The sequence below is a fragment of the Nycticebus coucang genome, chromosome 13, assembly GCF_027406575.1.
Source record: "Nycticebus coucang isolate mNycCou1 chromosome 13, mNycCou1.pri, whole genome shotgun sequence".
In the NCBI taxonomy this organism is placed as follows: domain Eukaryota; kingdom Metazoa; phylum Chordata; class Mammalia; order Primates; family Lorisidae; genus Nycticebus; species Nycticebus coucang.
Window position 1 is genome coordinate 101,029,250 of NC_069792.1, and position 27,997 is coordinate 101,057,246.

The 27,997-nt window shown below is 58.5% G+C and overlaps 1 protein-coding gene across 9 annotated transcripts in view; it reads left to right on the forward strand.

Moving 5' to 3' along the window:
- Window positions 1–27,997, forward strand: part of ADGRB1 (adhesion G protein-coupled receptor B1) — an 80,908-nt gene that overhangs the window by 35,383 nt on the left and 17,528 nt on the right. For 5 of the 9 annotated variants that reach the window (XM_053558509.1, XM_053558507.1, XM_053558508.1 and 2 more), the window contains exons 18-23: window positions 15,674–15,812; window positions 22,173–22,276; window positions 24,515–24,617; window positions 25,601–25,778; window positions 26,264–26,333; window positions 27,802–27,868. In XM_053558509.1, coding sequence (XP_053414484.1) covers window positions 15,674–15,812; window positions 22,173–22,276; window positions 24,515–24,617; window positions 25,601–25,778; window positions 26,264–26,333; window positions 27,802–27,868 — 661 coding nt within the window. Of the gene's footprint in view, window positions 1–15,438; window positions 15,553–15,673; window positions 15,813–22,172; window positions 22,277–24,514; window positions 24,618–25,600; window positions 25,779–26,263; window positions 26,334–27,801; window positions 27,869–27,997 lie in introns of those variants that run through there. The other 4 variants (XM_053558515.1, XM_053558513.1, XM_053558514.1 and 1 more) reach the window with 2 other exon arrangements.

Genomic DNA, 27,997 nt, shown 5'->3' on the forward strand with positions numbered 1-27,997 from the left:
CGAGCCCTGCCAGCCCAAGGCCTCCCTGTACCCCTCCCAGGCTAAGGAATGAGTGTGGCCACTTGGGTGTTGGTGGCACACTCAGTGGTCCCTTGAGTGCTGGGCATGCAGACAGCTGGGTGTCCTGGGGGTCAGGGAAGGTGTTAGAATGTCTGGTGCTACAGGAAGGTGGGGTTGCCCTGCGGTGACGGGGAGGCCTAGGTTCTAGGAAAGGCACAGATGAAGGGCTGCAGTATAGAGAGAGGCCAAATGGTTGAGGCTATTGTGGGATTGGGGTGGCCATGCCCATCACCCAAGTCCATCCACTCTTTAGACCATCAACCCACAGCCTTTTGTCCTTCCTCTGATGATTTCTGACCATTGGGAAGGTCAAGGCTCCAGGAGGTCCTGGCCCTTAGCCTCCTCCTCTCCCTCTCCCTAGTGAGGAGGAGCAGTGACCAGGAAAACGGTGATGTCAGTTCATGCATGTCCCAGCAAATGGAGCTAGCAGGACTAGGTGGCAGGTGGCCTTTGCGCCTCTCTAAGCAGGCATGTGGGTGCCTCTGAGAGGTGCATTTGAGCAGAGGCCTGGCTGGCCCAGCACTGTGCAGGTAGGGGCTCCTGCACCTTGCCCTCATGACCTCTCCTCCCTACTGGGTGGCCCCTGGGGGCAGCTCTCTGGCTATTGATCTTTACTCTGGGTTTTACAAGCATCACAAGCTCTTTGTCCAAAGAGAGAAATCAGAAAAGGGTGGAAAAAGAAGCCCTGGTGGTCCAGGAGACTGCACAGGCCTCCCCTGTGGTTTGCATTTCCAAGGTGGAGGCTGCTGGCTATGGGCTGCCCCCGTCTCGCCCCTGACCCTGCCACAGCCTCTCTCCATAGCCCAGAGCCCACTCTTGGAGCTGTTCCTAAGCAGTAGCTCCTAGGGCTGGCCCCTCCTGGTGGCCCTAGGGAGCCTCCCTGCTTTCCATTAAGCTAAACACCTATGAGACAGCATCCTTGGACGGCTGCTTTGCCATCCTGTTCCTTAGGGTCGAGTCCCCAGACCATACAGCTCTTGGTAGTAAATTGTTCTCAGAAAGGAGTGATCCATCATCTCCTTTTGCCCCCTGGGCAGCAGGCTGTGAAAGGTCCAGGACACAGCCCTGGGGACCACGCTATGGCCAAGAGGACATGCTGTATAACTGTGGGTAGATCCTGCCCCTGAAACCTCCACTTCCTGTCCCTGTGGCCAGAGTCTTCCTGCTTTCCAGTAGGGGTCGAGGTAGCCAGAGGACTGTGGCCACGTCCTCGGGCATTAGCAGGGCCTGGCAGCACAGCACTGTACCCACCATCCCCGTGGGCCTCCTGACGCAGCCTGGGCTCTGAGCTGCACCTGCTGCCTCTGAGTTGTTGCGGGTCCAGTGTGCTGACTGAGGCCATCAGCTCCAGGACCAGGTAGCCTGGGGTCATGGCTGATGGAGAGTCAGCCCCTTCCTCCTGCCCACCACCTCCCACTGCTCAGAGTTGGGTGCCCCACCCTCCACATCTCCTGGGGCCACCCAGTGCCCTGTGAACTGGCTGAGAGGAGCCCTGGGTCTACCTCCACCCATGCACTAGGGAGCGGGCCTGTGTTTTTGTGCACCAGCATGAGGACAAGTCCTCTAGTGGGTGGGATATGTGGACAGTCCAGTGATTTATAGGGGAAAGAAGTGTGAGGCCATTAGTGACCATCTGCTGAGAAATAGTGACCTCTTAGATCCAGAATTATGCTCTATAACTGAACCTTGATCTCAGTCAGATGGGCTTTCACTGTGGTCACACACTGTGTTCTGACCCTGGTCACAGGCTAAGCCCTGATCTTGGTTGTACACTAAGCCCTGATCCTGGTTATACTGAGCCCTTACTCTCTCACACACTGAGCCCTGATCCTGTTTGCACACCGAGCCCTAATCTGGGTCACACACTGAGCTCCGATCCTGGTCACAGGCTGAGTCCTGCTTCTGTGTCTCAGCTGGGATGACTTGCGCATGTTCACATGCAGTGAGCCTATGTCACATGCTTGCCTGCGGGCCACCACTTGCAGCTATGTGCACAGCTTCCTTTCCTCCAGAAAAGACTGCAGCAGAGGCTTCCACCACTGTGCAGACCCTCTGCCTGCCTGCCTCCCCAGTTACACACACGCTTGCACATGTGGGCTCAGGGTCCATACTCAAGGTACTGCTTGTGCTCTGTAAACCTTGAGCCCGAGAGCCCCTAGAATCCCCCTTGCCCCAGCAGCCAGAGGAATGTGACCAAGTCCCACACTCTCAGGCCCAGACACCTGGAGTCATCAGTCCTGAACCCCAGCCTGGCAGCATGACCCCAGGACTTCTGTTCCCCCAAACCCCTGCACCGGCCTGGCTCCTGGCAGTGGAGGCCTGGTCGGGAGGGAAACTGGGGTGGGGGGAAAGGAGGACAAAGGGGCCTTGCAGAGTTCCCAGATGTCCAAACCAGAAGAGACTACCTGTTCCTTAGCACATCCCATACTTATCTTTAGCCACGTGTGTCTCAAGTTGGGGGGGCAGTGACTGTGTGTCAAAGTTGTGTCTGTACCCCCAGAATCGAGCACCTCCCTGTGTGGATCGATAGAAGTTTACAGGCAAGGTAACGATCGGGTGGCCAGAGGTAGGGATAGATAGTAACTGGATCCGTGGGGGTGCCGTGGACAAGCAGCTGGTGCTAGTCTGTGTCTGCCCCAGGCCCACCCCACACGGAGGGCCTTGGCCAGGGGCAGCTATCCTGGAAGACACTCAGACCCAGATTCAGGAGTGCGAGTGTGGGCTCCCCAGTGACAGGGAGGCAGTGAGGAGGCTGGGTGCATGATCAATGAGAGATGATGGAGGAAAGTGTGGGTGGAGATGGGGGCAGGCAGAAGGGGAGAAGGCCGGAGGCGGCTGCAGGATGGGAGCGCTTCAGTCTCCCTGGGCTGCATGCAGATGACCAAAGTCACCGGCAACACAGGGACTTAAAATAACAAAAATCTATTCTCATAGTTCTGGCAGCCAGAATTCTGAAATCAGAGTGTTTGTAGGGCCGTCCTTCTTTTGAAGACTCTAGGGAAGATTCATTTCTTGACTTTCCACCTTCTGGTGACTCTAAAGCCCTTCCTTGGTGTTCCTTGGCTGGTGGCAGCATCTGTCTCTGCCTCCAGCTTTACCTGGCCTTCTCCCTTGTGTGTCTGTGTGTACGGATACCAGTTACTGGATCTGTAGCCCACCCTTAATCCAATTTATTACCTTAAGATCCTTAATTTATGTCTGTAAAGACCCTGTTTCCAAATAAGATCACATTCACAGGTTCCAGGGGTTAAGGTTTTGACATATATATTGAAGGGGACACCATTAAGCCCACTGTTGAAAGAGCAGTGAGTGATAGATTGATGTGTAGGTAGATGGGTGGGTGTGTGGGTGGATGATGGGCTAAGAAAAGGATAGAGATGGGTGATGCGTTGACAGAGGCCAATAGCACACACTGGGCATTCAGCGCTGGGGTCCTGAACGGACAGCTCCTTGGTGCTTCTCCCACTTGAGAAGTCGCCTATGGTTTGCCATCTTTTTGTTTGTTTAAAACAGCTTTAGTACTTTATTTTTTATTTTCAAAATATTAAGGGGGCCCAATTTTTTTTACACAGGATAGCTTTTGCAATGCTTGAGTCAGGGCTGTAAGTGCGCCCATCACCTGGATAGTGTTCTTTAAATCCATTAGGTAGGTTTCTGCGCTTCCCCTCTGCCCACCATCCCCATTCTGCAGTCTTTTCATACTCCTTGAAAAAAAAAAAAAAAACCCAGGGTTACATAGAGTGTACAAATAAAAGGTGGGGAGTCCTCACAAGTGAGGTCCCGAGGGGTGACCTAGGAACAGGCCAGGGCACAGGCCTGAATCCCTCATCCTGCTTCACCAGCATGGTGGAAGATGTCCTGCCAGATGATGGCAAGTGAGGGCTCCGGGAAGGGCAGGGCTTCCCGTGCTCCTGGGTCCACATCCACACTGACTATAAAGGCCCTGAGAAGTCCCACAGGAGGCTCCTGTTGGCCAGCCTGGGAGTTTCCTTAGTCTGAGCTCTGAGCACCCTTATTCTGCCCGTCATAGCCCTGAGCCAACAGAGCAGGCCCTGGGACAGGCTGGGGGTGTTGTGTGGTACGTGAAGGGGGACATTTGCTTAGCCCTTTTCCTGAAGCCTGCCCTGAGCCAGACACTGTTAGCTCTGCCTCATTTCACTCACACGGGCTTCCTCAGCCTGCCAGTTCTTTTTAACCAATTTTATAGCTGAGGACACCGAGGCCTGGGGCACTCTCTGGCAAGCCCAAGGTCCCCATGTGGACCGTCTCAGCTGGTCTGTGCAGGCCCCAGGCCTGGGTCAGTTGTCCTGGATGAGGCTTGGGAACCAGGCCTAGCTCCGCCCTGGGGTCCTTGTCAAAGCAAGCATCCTGGTCCCTTTAAGAGTCTCGCCCCCTCCCACCCCTTTCCTGGTCTCCTTGGAGAGGGCAGTTGAGGGGGGTAACGGAAGGAAGACTTGGCAGGGTCCCACAGGGGCTGTCAGCAGCCGGTTCCCAGCCCGGTTTCTCCCACGCCGGCTGGTTCCTGATGGGGGGGGGGGGGTAGGGTGCGGGGGAGGGGCAGCCTCAACACAGAAGGCCTCTTTGGTGGCCTGGGATGGGTCTCAGGATCCACACCCATGAGCAAGCAAGGGAGGGAGGGACGATGTGTGTTACTCCCCTGGACTTGGGCAGGGGCCCAGGGTGGGGGAAGGGTGGAGGGCTGCTGTCAGCAACAAGACCACCGTGCCGAGCACCGCATCCTCTGATCTCTCCCTGTCAGTCCCTGGTTGGGCAGTGGGGCAGCGGGGCCTCTGCGGGCTGCAGTTTCCACACCTGCAGAGGGGCTCTCTGCATGTGTGAGAGCTGGGAGAATGGGCAGGGCCAACAGGTCATGCCCACAGACAGGACCCCATGGTCTAGACTTGAGGTAGGGGCAGTCCCCGGCCCTCTCGAGATCCCTGCAGCAGGGATGGACCCAGCTCTTTGGCCTGGCCTAGAGGCCTCTCACTGCCCCTCCCACGGCCTGCTCCATACCCAACCCACTTGTCCCTGCCCTGCAGCTTTGCCACTCTCCCCAGGAGGCCCCCTGCCGGTTTCCAGCATCCCCACACCGTCCTCGCCAGCATGTTCCTGTTTCCTGTCAGCCCCAAAGGCTCCCACACACATGGTTCTGGTGCACACAGGACACTCAGAGCTATGGGTCAGGGAACTGGGATGTGCCCCATTTCAGTGGGTCTGGGGCTCACTCACTCACTCACTACCTGAGCATATCTTCCCTCAAGAGGCGCTCACACTCCACATACCCAGGGAATGCCTACCAGGGATACCCTGCCCTAAAGAGCTGCCCCCATCCAAGGCATGGGGTGAAGGACCTGTAAGGAGGGAAGGTGGGGAGGTGTAGAGCCTGGACATGGCTGGGGGCCTCTGTTCAGGTCCCTATGTCATGAGGGCTGGGGGAGTCCATCGCTCTTATAGCTGAAATTGACAGGCCATGACAGTCCTTCCCTTTGGCTCAGGAATCCTTGGCTGTCAGCCTGCTGGCCATGCAAGTCCAGGCCTCAGTTTCCTCATCTGTGCAATGTTATAAGACATCTGCCACCCCCAAGGCCACTGCAGGGAGAGACAGCGTCTGCCCTGCCCCCAGTCTAGATAGCTGCTGCCAGTCCCTGCCCAGCGCCTTCAAGCTGTGGCTGCCGTCCCCCCACTATGCCTCCATTCTCTTTCTGCCAGAAGAGCCCTGCTGCATGCTTGGCCTCTGCAGCCCCAGGAAGCATGGCTGTAGAGGGGCTTCTGCCATGGAGTAGGGTCAGGTGGGCCACAGCAGACACACCCACCCCCACCTGCTTGCCCAGACCCCTGTCCCCAGGAGCCTGCCCACTGTTCCTCAGGCCTTCCTTGCTTCAGGCTGTCCATCGTGACCACACCATTCCCGCTGGCCATTCAATCTGTTCTCCAGCCCATCCCTGGGCTGGTCTTAGTGGGGAGCCAGGCACTTGGTCAGGCAAATGTAGGTAGGGGTGTTGGGGCTCACACCCTGGCCCTTCTCTTTACTAACGGGGTGATGTGGCCAGCAGGGGATGTGGGGCCAACTCAGAGTGGGCTTCTTGGGGGTGGAGCATGAGCTGGAGGGCATCTGGCAGTAAGGCAGCACCTGCAGAGGCAGACAGCCCAGAGCGCTGCCCAGAGAGTTGTCAGTGAGACAGCGGGCAGGCTGGAGCCAGGCAAGGCTGCTCAGGCCTGGGGTCCCATCAGCTCCTTACCTGAACCCCCATGCCTCTTTTTAGGAGCAGAGAAGGTGAGCAGAGAAGGGCTGGTATTTACTAGCCCTGACACATGACAGGCCTAGGCCTGGGACAACAAGCCAGGACTCAGAATGGTGGCTGTGCTTGCCTGGAGTCCCCCAGTAGGCTCATGTGTTGAAGGATCCTGCAGTGTCCACTGGACTCCTTCACACCCAGATGGCCCCAGCACCCGTCACAGCTAGCTCTTTAGGCCTGGTGACTGTACCTGGCTCCCAGGGCCTCTTGTGGTGTTGGCTGGGCCTCCTTCAGCACTGATGGGTCTATGACTGGAGCCTTTAGGGGTCTCACGTTGTTCCCCACTGCACCAGATGTCAGTTTCCTGGTTCCTGCTTGGTGCTGCCTAAATATGGGCAGGCAGATGGATGTATCTGTTAGGCCCCCGTCCCCCTCCCCTACGGTGGAGGTCCCTCCCTGGCATAGGGATAGGATAGCCATGAAGAGGTGTGATGAGGACAGGTGGAGGGGTGGCTGCAGAGGGTGTCACAGGGACATGCCTGGGAGGATGTGAGCCTCCTCCCTTAGCTGCCTAGCACCGGTGGGACTCTTCTGAGGTGCGATCACTTGCTTATTGCAACAGAAAAGAGTCAAAATCAAAACTGCAGCTTCCCAGGAAATGCAGTAGTTCGTACCCCGATGTTGGTAGAGGGCAGTGGTAACAGACTGGTCTCATCTCTGTGGGGGGCCAACTTGGAACAGGGGAAGGTAGGATTTGGAGTAGACATGGGAAGGACTTCCAGATTAGCAGAGTGACCATGGGTGTCCATTCTTCTGCCTTGACCTTAGTGCAGAGGTACCTGAAAGCAGGGGGGTAGTGAAATGCCCTTGAGGTCACCTGAGCAAACTGTGTCTTTGGGAGTCAGATGAGCTGGGAGATGCCTGGAGGGGAGTGGTCAGGGATGACAGGCATTGGTAGTGGTGTGGCTGCCTGGATTCCAATTGCCATGTGTTGATGATGACAATGGTGGTCAGACCTTCTGCAAGACTGGTTGTATCTGCACTGTGCCCTGGACATAGTGCTAGATAAATGCTTGTTGACTGTCTAGGATGGTGATTACCAGGCTAGTATCAAATCTGTTGAGGTGGTGGCAGTGGTGGTGATGAGGGCATGGTGATGTTGCTAATAGTGGAGTTGATGCTTGGACTATGAGTGATCAGGTGATGATTGTGGTGCCATGAAGAAAGGAAGAGGGCTATGGTGGTGATTATGGTAGTGTGGTAGTAGTGATGGTGATGATAATGGTGGTGGTAATGATGGTGGTGATGGCAATGGTGGTAGTGATCGTGATGATGGTAATGATGGTGGTGGTAGTGTTGGTGAGGTGGTGGTGATGGTGGTGGTGGTGGTGGTGATGATGGTGGTGGTGGTGATGATAGTGTTGGTACTGGTGATGGTGGTAGCAATGATGGTGATGATGGTGGTGGTAGTGTTGGTGAGATGGTGGTGGCGATGGTGATGATGGTAGTGGTGATGATGATGGTGATGGTGGTGGTGATGATGGTGGTGGTAGTGGTGGTGGTGATGGTGGTAGCGATGATGGTGATATTGGTGGCGATGATGGTGGTGGTAGTGTTGGTGAGGTGTGGTGGTGGTGATAGTGGTGGTACTGGTGATGGTGGTAGCGATGATGGTGATGATGGTGGTGGTAGTGTTGGTGAGATGGTGGTGGTGGTGGCAATGGTGATGATGGTAGTGGTGATGATGATGGTGATGGTGGTGGTGATGATGGTGGTGGTAGTGGTGGTGGTGATGGTGATGGTGGTAGCGATGATGGTGATATTGGTGGCGATGATGGTGGTGGTAGTGTTGGTGAGATGGTGGTGGTGGTGGTGGTGGTGATAGTGGTGGTACTGGTGATGGTGGTAGCGATGATGGTGATGATGGTGGTGGTAGTGTTGGTGAGATGGTGGTGGTGGTGGTGGTGATAGTGGTGATGGTGATGGTGGTGGTAGTGTTGGTGAGGTGGTGGTGGTGGTGGTGGTGATGAGGGCACAGTGATGTTGCTAATAGTGGAGGTGATGCTTGTACTGTGGGTGATCAGGTGATGATTGTGGTGCCATGAAGAAAGGAAGAGGGCTATGGTGGTGATTATGGTAGTGTGGTAGTAGTGATGGTGATGATAATGGTGATGGCAATGGTGGTGACAGTGGCAATGGTGGTAGTGATCGTGATGATGCCAATGATAGTGGTGGTAGTGTTGGTGAGATGGTGGTGGTGGTGGTGATGGTGATGATGGTGGTGGTGATGGTGGTGGTGATGATGGTGGTGATGGCAATGGTGGCAATGGTGGTGGTGGTGGTGGTGATATTGGAGATAAGATGGCAGTCAGAGTACTATTGATAGTGGTAATAGTGTTAGGTGGTGATGGTGTTGGTAAGGAAGTTGGTGGCAGTGGTAATGAATGTGGTGATGATAATGCTGTTGGTGGTGATGGTGATGGTGTTTTTGTGATAATGATTGTGGTATCAATGACTGTCGGTGATGGTGGTAGTAGTGGTATGCTGATTACAGTGGTGGTTTTGATACCGTAGTGGTGGTAATAGTGGTTGTATTGTAGATGGTGTTGCTGGTAGTGGCCAGTTTCAGTGGTAGCCATTAAGTGGAGGCTGTGGTGGCAGGTGTTGCTGGTGGTCGTCTCAGATCTTAGGTGTGTTTGCAACCCATGCCCCCTGTGGCAAGCAGGACTCACCCATGGCACAGTTAATAAGCCAGCATAGCAGACATGGGATCCCAGCCAAGGTGGATGGGAAAATGGGGTAGAGAGCCCAGGAAAGTGGCCATCTAGAAAGGCATCTTGGAGGAGGTGAGGCTGGGCTGGCTGTAATGGGGGAAGGTTTGGAATCTCCCAGAACCAGGGGAGTCCCATGGTGTGCCTAGTGCCCAACACAGAGCCATTTGTTGAATGAGTGAGTGAGCTTACCAGCCCCTTGATCTTCCAGACAGACAGCAGTGGCCTCAGGGATAAGGGATGTGAGTGTCTCAGCGGTGGCCCCTTAGCTGGCAGGGCGGGTGATGGGCCAGGCAGAGCAGGGCTTCAGGTGCCATAAGTGAGGATCTGAGTGAGGGGCCAGGTGCCATAAGTGAGGATCCGAGTGAGGGGCAGACTTTCTGGGTGCCAGCCCCCGGATGGGGGAGGGGTCAGCAGGTAGAATATGGTGGGCAGGCACCCAACCCTCTTAGGCCAGACCACTTTCTTGCCAAGCTGGGGAGCCCAGCATCCAACTCTATCTGGGAGCCCCTGTCTGCCAGATGGACAGCTCTGGGCCTGTGCCTCTTGCCCAGCTGGGTCAGAAGAGCCACTGGACCCTGGGGAGGGCTGGGTTTCCTGTCCTGGGGCAGGTCTGTGATTAGAATCCCTGACTCAGTGTGGCCGGTGCCTGGCAGGAGCCATGAGATTGGCATCTCTTGTGGTGGGGAATGTGAAACACTCTGGAGGCCCCAGTCACAGACCCGTCAGTGCTGAGTGAGGCTCAGACATGGTCAGCACCAGTAGAGACTCCAAGAGCCATCCCCAGAGGCAAGACCACCAGCTGGGATTCAGTAAGACCCAGGTCAGACAGATATCCAAACCCCAGCATTTGTGGGTCACAGAGGCCAAGGGTCCCTCCAAACCCCAGGCATTGTCCTCAGACCCTGAACTGGGAAGGGGTATTGCTGACCTGGGCCTCCCTCCCCTAGAGGTCCTCACAGACGGGCAGCCTGACAGGGGCTGGACATGGAGGTGAGATCAGAGAGGCTTCCTGGAGGGGGCAGTGGCTCAGGGGAGACATGAAGGACAAGTCTGAGTTGGCCAGAGAACAGCGTCATGTGGTCAGAGGTAGGCCCAGAGGTAGGAGAGGCTGCCTGTGTGCCAGGCTGCCCTCTGGGCCGGCCTATGGAGGCAGGGCTGTCAGGCCAAGGAGGGCCCAGCAGGACTGTTATGTGAGCTTGGGCTGCTGGGCCAGGCAGAACACAGGGAAGGGAACCAGGCACAGCAGTAGGGCAGGGTGATGAAGGGCTTAGATGCAATGCAGGGGATCTCATGGGAAGGGCAGGTGGGAAGCCTGATTATCCAGGCAGGCTTCCCAGGGGAACAGACACTGCTAGTCTTGATATGTGGCCAAGATGGTAGAGTTGGGAGTGGGCCCTCCTGGTGATAAAAGATGATTACTCAGGGCTCATACTCAGATGGTGATGGAGCAGAGTGTTGGTTTGAGGGATCCAGGTGGAGGCCAATCCATTAAGGATTTTGAAGGACTGGCTTAGTTTTGGGGGACTCCTAGAAGCCCCTGCCTGCAGAGACATTTCCACTCCCTGCCTAGTACCTGAATCCCCCACTGGGGCATGCTGTGCCCACTCCTGGCTTCTTTCTGCTGTGTGGGAGGACATTCTATGAGTCATTCACACTAGAGTGTGAATTAGCCCATCAAATCCAAGGGGACCCCGACAGCGCACAGTCCCATAATAGCACCTGCTTCGTGGGCTGGTGGGAGGCATCATGAATGCAGCAAAGGCTCTGCTGTGAGGGATGGGGAGATGGGCTCTCCACATGCCCTTTCCATCACTGTTGCCTGATGTCCCCTGGGCTGGAAACCCAGCCCTCCCCAGGGTTCAGTGGCTCTTCTCCTGATGTAGCTGGGCAGGGGGCACAGAGGCCCAGGGTTGTCTGCCAGGCTGACAGGGGCTCCCAGAGAGAGAGGGATGCCAGGCCTACCAGCCCAGCAAAGAAGTGATCTGGTCTAAGAGGGCTGGAGGTCTGCCTACCCTGTTTTACCTGCTGACCCCTCCCTAGCTGGTGTGGCCTTCTCTGAACCACCCACACCTTGGACATGGGGACAAGGTTGCGGCCCTTGAAGCTGAGTGTGAAATGAAGAGGGGGGGGTCCACCCTGGGTTGGGGGCTTGTGGCCAGTACTGGATTTAGGGGGCTGCTGGTTGGGTCACAGGAAGTAGGGTTCATGGCCCAAGGGTGGCAGAGCATAGAGTGGGGAAGTGACTCAGGGAGGTTTAGCAGGTCCCTGGGAGCAGTGGAGCCTCTGCTTCTCTGTCCTGGAGGAAGAGGGGGAGGAGGCAGGTTGGCAGTGCCCTTCCTTCCCTGGCTGCTCTCACATGGCATCTTAGCTCAGCACCTGTCCCCACTGGTGTACCAGTGGTGGGTGTCGTCAGGACTGTCATGTGTTAGGACGTGCACTCAGGGCCACAGCTGTGTGGCACATGTTGGCTCAGGACTGTGAACAACTCAGAGATGGGATAAATGGAACAGGAAATGTCCCTTAGTTTGTTGACATGGAGGTGCTTGGTGACCTTGGTAGGAGCTGAGTGGTGCTTGGTAGGGTTCACTAGTGGCTTGCAGAGAGCTGTGCAGTGGCTACACCTGTCCTGGGCTCCTATCTGAGGGTCCCAGGTACCCCTGGGGACCCACTCCTCTCTGGTCCTGGCAGGTCTTACTGCCTCAGCTCCTCCTCTCACCCTGGGCCCAAGGAGTGGGGAGCAGGAGTAACTGACCCAGATTCTTCAGGCCTGGGCCCAGGAAGGGGGGGCCTGGCTCTCTGACCCAGATATTCCAAGTTTCTATGGCTTAGAAAAGAGGTAGGAAATGGTTTCCCACGTGTGGGAGCAGTTGCGGCATGCGAGAGGAGGGAATGACCTGCCTGAGTGCAGAGATGGGAGCAGCTGCCCCTGAAGTATTTCAGTCAGACTTGGGGAAGAACTTCCAGATGTGAGTTGGGATCTGGTATAAGAGGATGTTTCCTAGAGGTTTTGTTGAAAGGTTGGCTGAGGCTTTCTGATCTTTCCTGGGTTGATGCATGTCTAAGATCTAAGCAAGGGTCCTCAGGTCAGGGACTACCCTTCCATCTGTCTTGCTAAACGCCAGCCAGTCCTCAGCTGATGTCCATTGCAGCAAGGAGGACTCAGGTTACTTCTGGAATCCTTCACTAATGGGGTTCTTCTTCTGGCTTGGGATGGGCTGAGAACAGATCAGGCTCTGTCCAACGTCAGGCTACCCTCTAGGGCCCCTTTGGACCTGTGATTCAGTCAGGGTTCAGATGGCACAGGCCCTGGGCGGAAGGGCAGCCCAACAGATAAAAACTGGAATCTAGGTCCTACTGCTGTCCCGCTGTGTGGCCTTGGACAATCGCCACCTCTCTGAGCCTTGCTTTCTTTATCTACAAAGCTGACCTGAGGATAATTGCAAAGATCGAATGATAAAATGCCAGAAAGCCCTTAGCTCAGAATGGAAGCCATTATTATTGAGGGCACGGAAGAGCAAGGAGAGGGTCCCTGTCCATGAGCTGCATGTTGGAGCTCCCTCGATACACTGCCCAGGCCTGCTGCAGCCAGAGGGACACTAGAGGGGCGGGGAGGCAGAATCTGCCTGAGGCCCTGTGCCCCACCCTGGGCCAAGCACTTATGAAGTGATTGGCCAGCTAGGTCACTGGCTACGGGCAGGTGCCCAGGCTATAGGTGCAGGTCCTGGCCTTACCCCTCAGCATAGTGGGCAGCAGCCCCTTTCTCCCCACTGCCCAGGAGGCTGATAAGGTAATTAGTGCCCGCAGCAGGAGCCCTGCAGGCTAGGCACTGCTCCCAGCCTGGCACTCTCCCAGGTGGTGGCGGGCAGCTGTGGGCCTGGCATCCTGTGGACTCACCGGTTACAGCTGGGACCCTGCCAGGCTCCTGGCCCCAGCTTCCCCCAACCAGCCTGGCTCCCCAAACCCCAGGCCTCAGGTGCTGTCCTGCTGGAGTCTCCCAGGAGCCCTTGGGCAGTTGGGCAGCTGGGTTCTGGAGGGCTGAGGCAGTGCCCATGCCTGGTCACTGGTATGTGTGCTCAGTACTGGCTGCCATAGAGCTGTTCTTCAGTGCAGCCAGGGAGAACCAGCCTGCAGGACTCTTCCCTGGGCACATGCATTCTGGTCAGACCAGACTGCAGCCACACATCCATGCCAGGCATGAGCATAGGCCCTCTGAGGAGCTGGGCTCAGCCAGGGCCTCATAGCTCTGTGCCCGAGACCTGGTGGGTCTCAGGCTTGTACCCTGTGTGTTCCCCTGTGGCATAGGTCCACAGTGGTGCTGGAGGGTGGAATGGACGGGAGATAGTGAGAGGGGCATGCCTGGTACATGGCACTGTGTTGGGGGTGCAGGATCTGGAGTGCCACTGATGGCTCCAGGACTTCCCAGGCACCCCATGCTCCTGTTTCCATTCCCTCTATACAGCCCTATGTCCTGCCTGGGTCCCTGTCTTTTCTGTGTTCAGCAGGAGAAAGGGAAGGGGTCTCAGCTCCAAGCTTTGACTTTTGCATCATGTCGTGTTAGGGATACAGGGCAGGGGTGTGTGGAGCAGCCTGGGTCCTTGGCTTCCATCCCAGTGGCTGGGGACAGTGCTGTGGTTGTCCTTTGAGACCTGTGAGATTCACATGGGCCAAGGCCTACAGGCTTGGGCAGAGGTACCCTGGGAGCCCAGGAGTCTGAAGGTGCTGGCACCTGCCTGCTTTGGTCTCTTCGTTTTATGGAGGCCCCTAGGATGGATGCCCTTGGGGCCTCTGAACCTGGCCCCATGGGATAGGAACTTGGGTATCTTACTCTGCACTTGAGAGGGGAGGGTGCTTCCCAGGAAGACACAGCCCAAAGCCAGCCCTGCAGAGCCCACGGGCAGAGACTGGGCCCTCCTCCCTGGGCCACAGACTTCCTTCACTGTAAGCCAGGACCAGGTCTCTCCCCCAGGAGAAGGGGGAAGCAGACATTAAGGATGTTCTCAGGACCTCCCAGCTTACCCCAAGTGTGTCCCTCCTCTTCTGGGCCTGAATTTCAGAAAGTTCTGTCGTGCCTCCCTGGGCTGCTGAGAAAAGAGGGAAATAAGGAAGGAGATTGGGCAGCAACACCCCAAATTCAGTAGAGACGGCTCTGAGCCCAGATCCCTGGGGCTGGGGCTCCATTGGCAGGTGCACTAAGCCCAGCCCTGTGCCACTCAGCACATGCCAAGTGTGCTGAGTGCTCACCCCCATTTTAGAAATGAGGAAACTCAAGCAGGAGGTGGTATAGACAGCTCTCCAAGGTCACACTGCTAGGATGCTGCCCAGGTGTGCTTCAGAGCAGGTGCCTGATCTACAGCTTGAGTTTATGGTTCAGGGCTGTGTGGGGGTGGCTTCCCAGCCTCCCCTGACGAGGGCAGGCAGGGAGAGCAGCAGGCCCACTGTATAACCAGGCAGGTCCCTCTGGGCTTAGGCCCCCAGACCCCCCTGCGTGCAGTGGGGTACAATGGAGGGGCTGAGCTGAAGGCTCTGGGGCTGGGAATGGTTGCAACTACAGCATGAAGGCTTTGCGGCAGACCATCAGAGACTCTCCTTGCAGAGGTCAGAAGACCTGGGCTTTTCTGGGAAGGTAGGTCCCAGTTACTGAGGAAAGGCGGTGCCTGCTGGAGTTCAGGAGGCTGCTCAGCTGGGGCTTCTGCAGCTGCAAAGTTGCACCTTGGAACTGTTGGCTCATCTCTTCAGGAGGCCTGGAGCCCCTCTGCCATGGGTCAGGCCCACAGGCTGTGGACTTGGCCCCAGTGAGACCCTCCCTTTGAGCTTCCTGCTAGCTGAGCGCCAGCAGGCAAAGGAGGCAGGCCCAGCCTGGGAGGCAGGTCTGTGAGGGATGGACGCTTGGAGGGCTGCCTTGAAGGATGGGAAGATTTGGCTCAGTGGCGGTCCGCAGAGCAGTTTAGTCCCTGATGCCCCAACAACGTGACAGTTCCTGTGCTTAACCCGGAACAGCCACAGGCCTAGAGACAGCAGGGGCCAGGGGCGCAGGGACGTCTCAGCTGCAGGTCGCCTCCCTGCGGGGAAAACTGTGCGGGTCCCTAGAGAAGAGCAGTGCCGGGGGACAGGGCCCTGGGTGGCGGATGTGGGGGGGGTGGCACGGCCCAAGGTCACCAGCTGCAGCCAGCGCGTGGCTGTGGGGCTGGAAGCTCGGAAGAGCGGCCGCCCCGCGCCCCGGCCACACCCGCTCTCGTCCGCTTCTGTCCGCGGGCGCCCGAGGGCCAGAGAGCCGGGGCGGTGGGGACGCGGGCGCCGGGCCCCGGGCCAGCCGCCCCGCCCCCTCCCGCGCCCCCGCCCCGCGCTCCCGCGGGCGGCTCCCGGCTCGCTCGGGCTCCCAGCTCGGCTCGCGGCGGCGGCGGCGGGCGCGGAGCGCGGCATGGGCGCCGGGGGCCCCGGGGCCTGGCGGCGGCGGGCGGGCAGGCGCACGGCTGCGGGCGCAGGTGCGGGGCGGCGGGTTCGGCGGGGGCAGGGCGTGGAGTCGCGCTGGGGGGCCTGGGCGCCCGCGTCCCCGCCGCCGCTGACGCTGCCGCCTGTCTCCTCCTGTGTCCCGCCCGCCCCCAGACCCTCCTCCGCCCCCCCGCAGCTCGGGCCCTGGTCGTGGCGCGGCTGCCGCACGGTGCCCCTCGACGCCCTCCGGACGCGCTGCCTCTGTGACCGGCTCTCCACCTTCGCCATCTTAGCCCAGCTCAGCGCCGACGCGGTGAGACCCCGCTGCCGGGATGGGAGGGGTGCCAGGCGCGGGTGAGGGCGGCGGGAGGGACTCGCGCGGCTGCCCCTTCCCTGCCCTGCGGGGTCGCAGCACCCAGCAGCGGCTGTGGCCTGGCGAGCTGGGCACCACCGGGGAGGACGGTGGGAGCCGCGTGGGTGGCGAGTGAGTGACAGTGGGGACTTGGGGACCGGTCTGGGAGGAGCCGGGACCCCTGGGATGTGAGTGATGGGTGGGCCCCATCTGCATCCTCCTTGGAGGCCTGGGACCTTGAGGAAGCTGGGTCCTGCTCAGGGAGAGGCAGGTTGGGTCCTGAGCCCCTGGGGCTAGGGAGGGCACTGCATGGGAGAGGGGCATACCCCTCCACTTAGAGGGTCCTGACCTACAGGGACGAGTAGGAAGGAGGAGCTGCCACCTTCCTCAAGCTTTTCTAACCCACCCAGATCTGAGCCTCAATGTGGAGGTGGCTGTGTCCCCTGGCAGGGGTCCTGGCATGGGTCCATAGCCCTCCCCAGGCAGGCCTCATCTCAGGGCCTCCTTTTTGTTCCTATGATTCTTGTGGGGGCTGCCAGTTTCTATGGCGACAGCCATCCTGTGCGCTGGGGCCCTAGGTGCTGGGCCCTGCCCACTAGAGCGGGTGGATGGTGGGCTCTCTTGTCCCAGCACCAGCTGGGCTGCACTCCCTAGCCCCAGGCAGGCCAGTCCCCCTTGCCAGGTCCCTGGGCCCCTGAGCCCCTCACCCCAGACATCATGGGAAAGGGACTGGGGCAGCCGGTGAGCCCGGAGCACTGGGGAGAGGGGGACATGGCCCTCCTGGGTGTTTGGAGGTGGTAGTTTGCCCCCCAGGTTCCCTGAGGAAGACAGTTCCAGGCTTCTCTGAGAATATTCCAGCCACCCCACTTTGTTCTCTGGAAAGTGCGGAGAGGCCATTGTCAGGCTGGGGTCTCCCAGTGTCAGATCCAGATGGAAGCCTACAGAGCATTGCCACTGAACTCCACTGATAGGCAGGGACACTGAGGCCAGAGAAGGTCTTGCTTAAGGTCTTGGGGGCACAGCTAGGCTGCCCTTGACCATAGTGCACCCCCCCTAGCTGTCTTCTCAAGCAAGACTGTGGGTGTCATGGAGCCATCCTGGAGGCTCCCTGGAAGAGGTGGCTTTCTATGTGGATAGTCATCGATGTTAAGACAGCAGGTGTTCTTTCCCTGGGGCCCCGCAAGGCTGAATGCAGCAGCACAGGGCTGTGGGTGGCTGCGCATCCTCTGGCTGTGGGAGGAGAACCCAGGGCAGGAGAGGACCCGGAGTGGGATGTCTGCCTCTCCCTCTCTTCCCAGCCCTGTGCCAACCCATAGGAGATCAGTCACACACTGTGGTTGGGCCCAGCCCAAGTTCTTCTGAGCCTCAGTTTCCTCCCTGTAAAATAAAGGGTAGCCCCGTGCCCCCCAGAGTTGGCTGCAATCCCCAGACTAATGGCATTCCCACTGGTCACCAGGGCTGTACTCTGGAGTGAGCCTGGCTGGGAGAGTATGTCCTCAGAGGGGCTATTGGTTAGCTGGATAGCTTGGGCCTGGGTAGTTCCCAGAGGCCTTCCCAGGAAGATGGGACCTTCACCCCGTGTGCACGGAGTGCGGGGAGGCAGACATAGCAGAGTCCTACTTTGTCAGGCAGCCCAACCCACCCATGTCAGTGTTCCCAGAGGTGGTTTGTTACAGGCCCATCAGGGCACCCATGCCCCTATCCCACACCTGTGCTCACCTGTGAGATGGGCCAGTAGCTGGCTCTGCCTGGCTCTATGGCTACCTCAAGGGCAGAGCTTGGCTGCCAGCCCAGGCTCAGAGAGCGAGCTTGGGAAGGAACCAGGGAGGGCATGGCCCTACCTCAGAGCTCACCAGGGTCCTCCTCTCCTTTCCCGTACCACCTCTTGGTCCTGCCTGCTCTAGCCTGGCTGAGGGCTGACCCTCTGAATACTGAGCACAGAGGGACTGAGGGTGGAGTGGAGCCTGCTGCGATGGTGCAGCCCCTCACTGACTTATTCTCATCCCTTGTGCCGACCCTCTGGGTGCCCAGAGCCCACCTTCGAGAGGCCCCAGGGCCTGATGCTGGGCAGAGGTGTGCACCTGCCGACCTGGGCTGAACAAAGGCCAGGACTTGGGCTCTGGGAGTTTGGCAAGAGCCTCCTTCCTGCCTGAGCGTGGTTTGGGGAGCAGTGCACCTGAGGTCCTGAAGGGTATGCAGGAGTTCACCAGCTGAGCTCTTCAGGGAGAAAGGCAGGATGCTGCCCTGCCAGGGGATTGAGAAATGGATGTGGGGCTGGAGAGGCTGAGACACAGATGCCAACAGCAAGGCCTGGGGCCAGAGCGAGAGCCTGACCTTCTTTCTGAGGGCAGTGAGAAGACTCAGAGGGTAGAGGTTGGCTGTGAGGTGTGTGTGCCAGAAGGATCCCAGCAGGAACAAGGGTAGACCAGTCAGCAGGCAGGGAGGGGGCCAGTGGAGAGCTGGGTTGGGGGTGGGAGTGACAAGTGTGTGGGCCTGGTGGGGCTTGAGTGGGCACGTTGGGCACTCAGGTCTGAGTTGACAGGCTGTGGACATCCCAGGGACAGAGTAGCCTCAGGGGACAGCCCTCCAGAACAAGGGCCTGAGATGGTGTTAGAGATGAGGTACCATAGGCACACCCCAGCAGCCAGGGTGGGATGACATCTGGGCAGGGCCGTGGAGTGAGGGGAGATAAGACATCCTCCCCCCAATCTTGGCCTAGAACCAGAGTGTCGGTGAAGATGCCGGCTGTGCCACTGTGGGCCTGCGGCTGCCGGAAGGCTGAGTAACCACTCTGAGTCACACCTGTGAGGGGGACAACGCCACCTGTCCCAGAATGTCGTGGGGATATATTAACTAGGTGATATATTTATGGCTTTTCACACAGCCTGGCATGTAGTAAACAGCCAGCAAAGGACAGTTGTTGGCATCACTTTTGTGATGTGCCTCAAACTGTGTTAGTAGGCTGTGACCAGGGTCAGAGTTCATTTGAAACCAGTACCAGGGCTCAGCATGTCCCCAGGGTGAGGGCTCAGGGTATGACTGGGGTTTTGGATGTGGGCTCAGGATGTGACCAGGATCAGAGCTGAGAATGTGACTGAGATCGAGGCTCAGCATGTGACTAGATTCAGGGGTCAGGGTTCATCATATGACAGGGCTCAGGATTTAGCCCAGACTAGAGTAAGGAATTCATTTGGTGGCTGTTTGGGCCATGGATGGTGTTACAGCGCTGAGAGGATGAAGGTGGCAGGCACCGAACATCGGAATCAGTCTTTAGGAGCACCAGGTATGTAGATGGCTCAGAAGAAGGCTGCCCTTGGGTGTTTGTGTGCCGGAAACAACCAAGCAAAGCCACGGATAGGAGGGGCAGCCAGTGCCCTAGAGAGGACCTAGGGGAGGTGTTGGCACAGAGTGAGGAGCTGGTTCCGACTGAGATTGAGGAGTATCTTTGAGGTGGTGATGTCACAGTAGAAAGGCTGACCCGGGGACATCAGGGAAGAGCATGGGCAGAGGGATTGGCATGAGCAAGGGCCCTGGGGTGGCCCTGAGCTTGGCCCAAGAGCTGGTCGCCACAGGAGGCTGGCCTGGCTCTGCCACCTCTCTGCCTGAGTTGGGGCCAGTCTCTCACCCTGAGCTCTCCAGCCTAGCCCTCCTGAGGAGTCCTGGGGGTCTCGGGCACCCTGCCTGCCTGGCTGCCTCCTATGCCCTCCTGCAGCACCCAGAACCTGCTGAGCTGGGACTGTCAGGCGATTGATGAGCCCGGCAGGGAGGACAGGGAGCAGGCGGACAGGTGGGAGGGCTGGCAGGCTCTCGGCTGCCAGGCCTAATGAGGGCAGACGGAAGCAGATGGCCACAGAGGTCTGGGCTGGAGCCAGTTATGGCGCAGGCGTGAGCCACTTACCCGGACGCCCATGACCTTCGTGGACAGCCAGCCATGGGCCAGCCCCAAGTCTTGGAAACATTTGCTGAGGTCACCCTCTCCCCTGCCTGTCTCTCTCCTCTGACCTTCTCCTAGCTCTGGGCCTCAAGTTCTCCATTGGTAAAATCACTGGGTCAGGGGCTGCCAGTCCCAGGGGCCATTGTTTTGAGGCTTGAGCTCACAGCTCTGATGTGCAGAGAAGTACCTATGTAGAGTTCCCTGAGGCGCACAACTGAGGAAGGCGAGGCCACCTGGCTCGCAGAGTGGGTCTCCTCCAGAGCCCTGGGGTAATCAAAGGGTCCTGCCTGGAGGTGGTGACTTCCAGAGGCTGGTGGGCCAGCAGTGCTTGTGCACACAGAGGAGTCTGGCCGAGTTCCAGGGAGACGCAGCTAGAGCAAAGGGCCGGACATGTGTGAGGTGCCAGTCTGGCACCAGGACCCAGGAGGCGAGGGCTGGGTGTGGGGGTCTCTTGTGCACATCTGTGCATGTCAGGTACATGGCTTGCGTCACCTGGAGGAGGACCCCCTAAGGGTCCCTCAGGCCTTTCCTTGGCTGGAGGAGAGAAGGAAAGTGGGGCAAGAATGCATAGAAGTTGGGGGCAGGAGGACCATTCTGAAGGTAGGCAATGGCCGCTGGAGAGGCCCTTACCCAGCAGGGGCTTCGGCCCCCACCACCTACAGCTCCATATCACACTCAGGTCAGGCTGGGGCAGCCTCACTCAAGGCCTTGCAGATGGGTGGTCAGCAGATGACTAGGCATCGTGGTGGGGGAAGTCTAGGTCTGGTGTGAGCTGGGGGAACTGCAAACGAGACCCTGGGGAGGGCCTGGGCCGGGGAGGCAGGATGGTGGGGCACTGAGGTCACCTTCAAGGTGGCCGGCAATCCTGGCTAAGGCTGAGCACCCCCTTCCCCAGGCCCAGCTCTGGGTGTGTTTGGGCTTCACCATTAGCTGTGCCCCTATAGACCTGTGACCATCTGGTGACATTGGGTGACTTTCCCAATTTTTCTGGATCCTGTCTTCTCTACCTTCCTTTATCTGGTCAGTAACAGACCCAGCATCCATGCTGGGCCTGGCCCTGGTGGGGCTTGTGGACATGAAGGACACTTGGCTGCAGGGACAGGCAATTACCCCAGCCGAGGGGTCTGGAGGGCAAGCAGGATGCCTGGAGGAGGTGGCACTTCCAGCTTGAGGAAGGGCAGTGTGACACGTGTGGGTGGAGAGCAGAATGGTGTGGGCTGCCTGCTGGCAGTGTGGCCGAGGAGAGAGGAGTAGGCCCAGCTGCATGGTGGGGCAGTGGTGCCTGCGGGGGCAGGCCCTGGAGCTCAGGGCCTTTGGGCCCCCTGAGGAGGGAAGGGCTACCAGGCATCAGGAATCATTGGGCAAGTATCACCTCCACAGAGAGCCAGGGCCAGCTCTGTAGGCAGCAGACTCCAGGGAGCCCTCCTTCCGGGCCCTGCCCTCCCGCCCACCTTACCTCTTCCCCTCAGAGCTAGAGGGTGGCAGACTGGTAAGTGGGTGCAGCCTATTTCTCGTTAGTGCCTCACATCTGAGTGGTCTCTGAGCACTGCCCTCTACCAGGCCTGCCTTCTTTCCCCCACGAGGGCAGATGGTGCCCCTCGGGGCATGCCGTGGGCATGGGGATGCAGTGAAGCTCTTGGCTTGGACCCTGGGTTGTACGGTGGTGCAGTCGGGACATGTATTCCTGGTGGGGAACTGCTGGTGCAGAGCCCTGGTGGGGCTGGGAGGCATCCGCCTGGTGAGGGGTGATCTTGTCGGGGAGGGGGGCTGGCAGGCAGGCAGGGCCAGGTGGGGGTGCAGGGAGTCAGGGAGAGTCTGAGGAGGGCAGAGTGGTGGCCTCTGAGGGGCAGGCAGAAGGCTGTGGGGACAGTGAAGAGCACAGGCCCCTGCCCCAGCAGAAGGCAGGGAGTGATGAGGTGGGACCTTGGTGCAGGGGTATTAAGGTTACACATGGGGTCAGGGGGCCCTGTGAGCATGGAGTCCCAGGTGCAGATGGATGCCTCGCAGAGGCTGTGGGCTCTGGTTGGGGAGGGAGGTCCCTGAGCCTGGCGCCTCCCTGACCCCACCATGATGTGGGAGGTGGTGCTTCGAATGGGGGTGTCTATACTGTGAGAGAGACAGAGTGTTTGTCATCGGGCACGTGACTGTGATGGCACCACTGTAGAGGTGAAGGCCCCGCCCTCAGCAAGGGACAAGAGCTCCCAGAAGGCAACAGCCCAGAGAAGAAGGTCCTGGAGGGGCTTGGTGTGTTTTGGAATCCTTCTCTGTGGGAGGCTAAAGCAGGGCCAAGGGGCTGGGTGGGTGAGGGGAGGTTCCAGCCCAGAGAGGAGCCCTGGGTCCCCCAGGCCCACACACCTCACTCCCTGTGGTCTCCCTGTGACCTGCAGACCATGGAGAAGACAGCCCTGCCATCCGTGACGCTCGTCGTGGGCTGCGGCGTGTCCTCACTCACTCTGCTCATGCTGGTCATCATCTACGTGTCCGTGTGGAGGTGGGTACCGCCTAGGGAGCCCTCAAACCGCGCTCCATTCCCTCCCTCCCTCCTCGTCTTCCCAGCCACTGCCACCATCCAGGACAGCACCTGGCCTCCACCTCTGCCACTGAGCCCAGCCTCACAGCAACTGCCTCATGGCCCCCCTGGCCTGGTCCAGGGTCTGGCCGGCTACAGCCACCACTCGAGTTATACCCACAATGTGCATCGTAGAAATAAGGTCCCAGTTCCTGCTGTTCCCTGAGTGCATTCCCAGGCAGATGCCAGCTTTGAGCCCACCCCAGCTTGGCATGCACCCACACCACCTGACTTCCCTGTCCGTCCTCTTGCCTGCACCAGCCTTCCCTGGGGTCCAGAGCCTCTGCTGGATCCCTCAGGCCAAACTCATTCCACAGAGGGCCTTAGTGCTGGAACCTTGTGCTCACTGCAAGTATTGTCTGGTCTGAGTGCCAGCCTTTGGGTTTTCTGGGTCCCACTGGGGCCCAGGGAGGTATGGGTAGTGAGAACTCATGTTCAAACAGGAACAAGCCTGGGTGCATGGGCTCCAGTGTGAGTGTCCAGGCCGAGGCATGAGTGTGACTGCAGGCATGTGCCTGTCAGGCAGCTCCTGTCCCCCTGCTGCTTCCAGCCCTGTTGAGTAGAAGCTTGGAGCAGGGAGTGTGAGCTCAAGGTCACTGCCTGGGCAGCTGCCCTCAAGACCTAGTTGGGACTCTCTGTGTGTCCAGAGGACGTGCAGCCACTGCGCTTGGCTGCTCTGGCTCCTGCGGCAACGCGATGTCAGCCGATAATCAGAACTGACGCCTGGCTGCTGTCCAAGGTCGAGAAACAAGAAGTCGATGTGGCCTGAGCTTTCCTAGTGACCCGTAGTGGCTAGCAGCAGGCACCCTCCACTGTCCTGCCCTAGGGCAGAACATACAGTGCTCCCCCCGCGCCCCACAAGGGGACATGGCTGTCTCTTTCCCTTGGGCCAGCCCCTCTGACCCCTAGGCCCTTGGCTTCCCAAAACATCTAGGAATTGGGGCTCCGAGTGTCAGGGGCCCCAAACTCTAGCTCTGATGTGCTGAGGTTTTGAGAAGGCTGTACTCCTACAGTGGTCAAAGTGTCTGCCTTGCTGAGCTCTGCTGGCCATCACTGCACCTCTCTGAGTTGTAAGCAAGGACTGTTTCGATGGCCCCATGAAGAAGTGAGAACCCACAGAGAGAATATGACCTGCCCAAAGTCATGCAAGCACATCAGGGCCATGTAACAGCCCCTGACGCTCAGCACTGCACCCTCCAGTCTCTACCTGGGAGGGTCTCACTCCCCTGGGGCTGCTGGTGGTGATGGTTGTGGTAATGGTGGTGGTGGTGGTGGTAGTAATGGTGGTGGTGGTGGTGATGGTGGTGGTGGTGGTGATGGTGATGATGGTGGTAATGGTGGTGATGGTGGTAATGGTGGTGATGACAGGAATGGTGGTGCTGATGGTGATGATGATGGTAATGGTGGTGGTGGTGGTGATGATAGTAATGTGATAATGGTGGTGGTGGTGGTAGTAATGGTGGTGGTGGTGGTGGTGGTGATGGTGGTAATGGTGGTGGTGGTGATGATAGTAATGGTGATGATGGTGGTAATGGTGGTGATGATGGTGGTAATGGTGATGGTGATGATGGTGGTAATGGTGGTGGTGATAGGAATGGTGGGGGTGATGGTGGTGGTGATAGGAATGGTGGGGGTGATGGTGATGATGGTGGTAATGGTCGTGATGGTGATGATGGTGGTAATGGTGGTGGTGGTGACGATAGTAATGGTGATAATGGTGGTGATTATGGTGGTAATGGTGGTGGTGATGGTGATGATGGTGGTAATGGTGGTGGTGATAGGAATGATGGTGGTGATGGTGATGATGGTGGTAATGGTGGTGGTGATAGGAATGGTGGGGGTGATGGTGATGATGGTGGTAATGGTGGTGATAACAGGAATGGTGGTGCTGATGGTGATGATGGTGGTAATGGTGGTGATGGTGATGATGGTGGTAATGGTGGTGGTGATAGGAATGGTGGTGGTGATGGTGATGATGGTGGTAATGGTGGTGGTGGTGATGATAGTAATGGTGATGGTGACAGTGATGATGGTGGCAAGGGTGATGATAGTAACTGAAGGGACGGAATGGGGCCCTGGTCTTGGTGTGGCCACAGGATTGCAGTCCCTGTGAAGATGAGGCCCTGCTGTATACTGACCTGGCCCTGCCCCTTCCCACAGGTACATCCGCTCAGAGCGTTCTGTCATCCTCATCAACTTCTGCCTATCCATCATCTCCTCCAATGCCCTCATCCTCATCGGGCAGACCCAGACCCGCAACAAGGTAGGCAGCTTTCTTTCCTGCCACAGTGCAGCTTTGTACCCTATCCAGTGAGGGTGGAACAGCAGGGGCTGGACCATGGAATCCCTGAGAGCTGAGGCAGGAGGGTGTGAGAGCAGAAAGAGGCTGCTCAAGCCACGTGGAGTCCCTCACTTCTCTGTGACTGCAGCAGCCCAACGGGGACTGGTTTACTGGCCGATAGGGCAGTTAGTGTCCCAGCATCTTAGCTGGACTGGCCCTTTGAGATGGCTCAAGTCCCCACCCAACCCACTGTCAGGAGTGGAATCAGCCTGTGACAGCCCCATGTCAGCTCTCTGGGAGCTTAATATGACTTAAGCTCTGACTTGAGTCCCTTCTCCCTACCCCTCCTACTACCCTGGCCAGCCCTGAACCTGGCAGCTCATGGTGGGGCCCCTCCACTGCCTTCCCCAGTTACACCCACCCCCAGTCTCCACCCTGTGGTCTCCACACCTGTCTAGCTAATCACAGCTGGCACAGCCTTCAGGTGGAAGCCTTTGCTTCTTCAAGGCGTCACCCTAATAATGACGCAAGCAAGATAAAGCAAGAGGGCTCGCAGTGAGACAGAGGGAGAGCCTGGCCTTCAGGGGCCTTCTGTGTGCTGTGGCTGAAGCTAATGGCCCCTGTGAGCTTTTTTGTGACTTGCTGTGTGTCCTTGAGGTGTGACATGCCCTCTCTGGGCCTTGGGTTTACCACCTCTTGAATGGATGGGTTCGAGCTGGGGCTTCAGAGTGAGTGCATGCCCTGACTCTGGTGTGTCTGAGTGGGTGCTGAGAAGGCAGGGATGGAGGGTTGTCTGTCCCTGGCAGTTTTTGAATGGGGTTGTGGTAGTACCATGCAAGGGGCTTAGATGTTCATCAGCCCCTCAGGGAGGCTGTTTCCTGCCTGGGGATTTGGCTAGTGACGGCGAGGGTAGTGGTTGCTGCAGCCCCATCAGGGCAGGCCTGGGGCTGGAGGTGTCTGCCCAGTACCCTCTTGCTCGCCCGCCCGCCCAGGTGGTGTGCACGCTGGTGGCCGCTTTTCTGCACTTCTTCTTCCTGTCCTCCTTCTGCTGGGTGCTCACCGAGGCCTGGCAGTCCTACATGGCTGTGACAGGCCGCCTCCGGAAACGTCTCATCCGAAAACGCTTCCTCTGCCTCGGCTGGGGTGAGCGGTGGGCGGGGCCTCCCTCGGGGCCTCCTGACCAGGACCTTCCCCTGGTGCTTGTTCTGGCCCCTTACAGCCCCCCTCTGCGCCCTTGGCCACCCCGTCCCTCTGTCGCTCCCTGGGTGGGCTCCTCCCTGTGGGCCCTGCATAGGGTCCCTGGGTAAAACACAGGCAGCCTGTCCTATCAGGTAACAAATAATTCCTTGGTACAAGCATGCCCTGTGCATCATGTGGGATCTGCTTGTGCTGACAGACAACACCTTGTTCATCTGAAGTTCAGATGGAGTGGGTGTCCTGTGTGTTCCCTGCTCGGCTTGTGGCCCTGCGGTCCTTGTTCTGTCCACCTCCTGTCCATAGCCTCACTCTGTTCGGGGACTTCAGCGGCATCTTTCTGCCTCCCTGCCCTCCACAGGCAGAACTGGGCAGAGGTGGAGGGTGCCAGGGCCTGAGTGGGGCCCCACACCCTTTCTCTGGTCCTCCTTCAGGGCTCCCTGCGCTGGTCGTGGCCATTTCCGTGGGATTCACCAAGGCCAAAGGGTACAGCACCGTGAACTAGTGAGTTGGGACGTGGGGTGCAGTGGACGCCCACACGGCCCCCCAGAGCCTTCCACCACCCTGGCCAGGCACCAACCCACAGAGGCTCAGGGAGGATGGGGCTGGGGGCCAGTGGCTGAGCCCTCCCTCCTGGCAGTGGCCAGTAGGCAGTGGGATTGAGAGCAGTGGGGTTGAGGTCATCAGAACCTCCCAACTCCTTTTTAGGTGACCCTGGATGAGTCCATTAGCCCCTCTGAGCCTCAATCTCCCCATCTTCTCTGTGGGGAGCCCATGTCTACACAGTGTGGTCAGAGGGAGGACTGAATGGCAAAGCTGTGGGGACAGGGGTACAGCCCCAAAGTGGGCTCATTTACAAATGCACTGAAGGGTCAGCTGAGCCAGGTCCTAGGGGATTTACATGATAAGCCAGGAAACTTCGGGTCATCCTAGAGGCATGGTGGGCTCCCAAGGAGGGGAAGAAGGTCTGGGGTGCAGGATGGGACAGGAGGCTCAGGAGAGGGCAGCAGGGAACTGAGGCCAGGAGGGGCCACAGCTATGGGGAGGGAACAGGTGGGGTGAGAGGCAGGAGGAGGTGACTGTGCCAGCTGAGTGGGGCTCCAGGGGTCAGCATGCACAAGGCCTGGAGGACCTCCCTGTCTGGGAAGTGCTGGGAGTGGGCACAGATGAGGCCCCAGAGGGTGAACACCAGGAGGGAAATCTGAGCACTGCCCCCAGAGAGAGAAGGGGACATCCCACTTGGTGGAGACAGAGTGAGTCAGGAGGCGATAGGGACATTGAAGTGGGGTTTGGAAGGGTGAAGAGGAGTTTGTTTGCCAGACAACATGGGATCACCTGTTTAGGGCAGAGGGGATGATGAGCACTGGGTTTGAGGTTCCTGTGGATGCCAAGGGTGGTGTCCAGAGATGCAAGGAGCATGGGCTGATGACTGGGTGTGGGGAGAGGCCAGGCTGCTGAGACCACAGGCCCATGGTGAGGGGACTGGGGAGCCAGCCCAGTATCCGGCATCATGTCAGGGAAGAGGGTCTGCCCTGGGCCCCAGGAGGAGCCTGGGGAAGGAGGGACAGCCTGGCCACATTCATCTTGCCAGTCTGGGCCTCCTGCCATGTGGCTCTAAGCAGGTGTATGCCCTGCTCTGGGCCTGTCCCCATCTGTAGGATGTGGATGGTGATGGCTGGCTGGGGGCTCCTGAGGGTTCTAAAGCTGAAGAATGAGTTGGAAGTGCCCTGTACACAGGAGGCACTTAATAAGTGCTGGTTTCCTTCACTGCTTCCCAGCTTATCTCCTTCCTTCCTGAGAAGCTGGCAGAGCCATCTCCATGTGGGGGTGGCACTGATGGCCTGTCCCCCTCCACAGCTGCTGGCAGGGCCCTCTCCATGTGGGGGTGGCACTGATGGCCTGTCCCCCCCCACAGCTGCTGGCAGGGCCCTCTCCATGTGGGGGTGGCACTGATGGCCTGTCTCCCCCACAGCTGCTGGCTCTCCCTGGAGGGGGGACTGCTGTATGCCTTCGTGGGACCAGCGGCTGCTGTTGTGCTGGTACTGACCTGCTGGGCCCTCTCCCCACTGTCCCAGGCTGGGCCTCTCACCTCCTGGAGCCTTGATGCTCTCACCTGCCCCTGGGCTGGGCTTGGGGTGGACCTCCTCCCCTTTCAGGGTTGCTGTGAT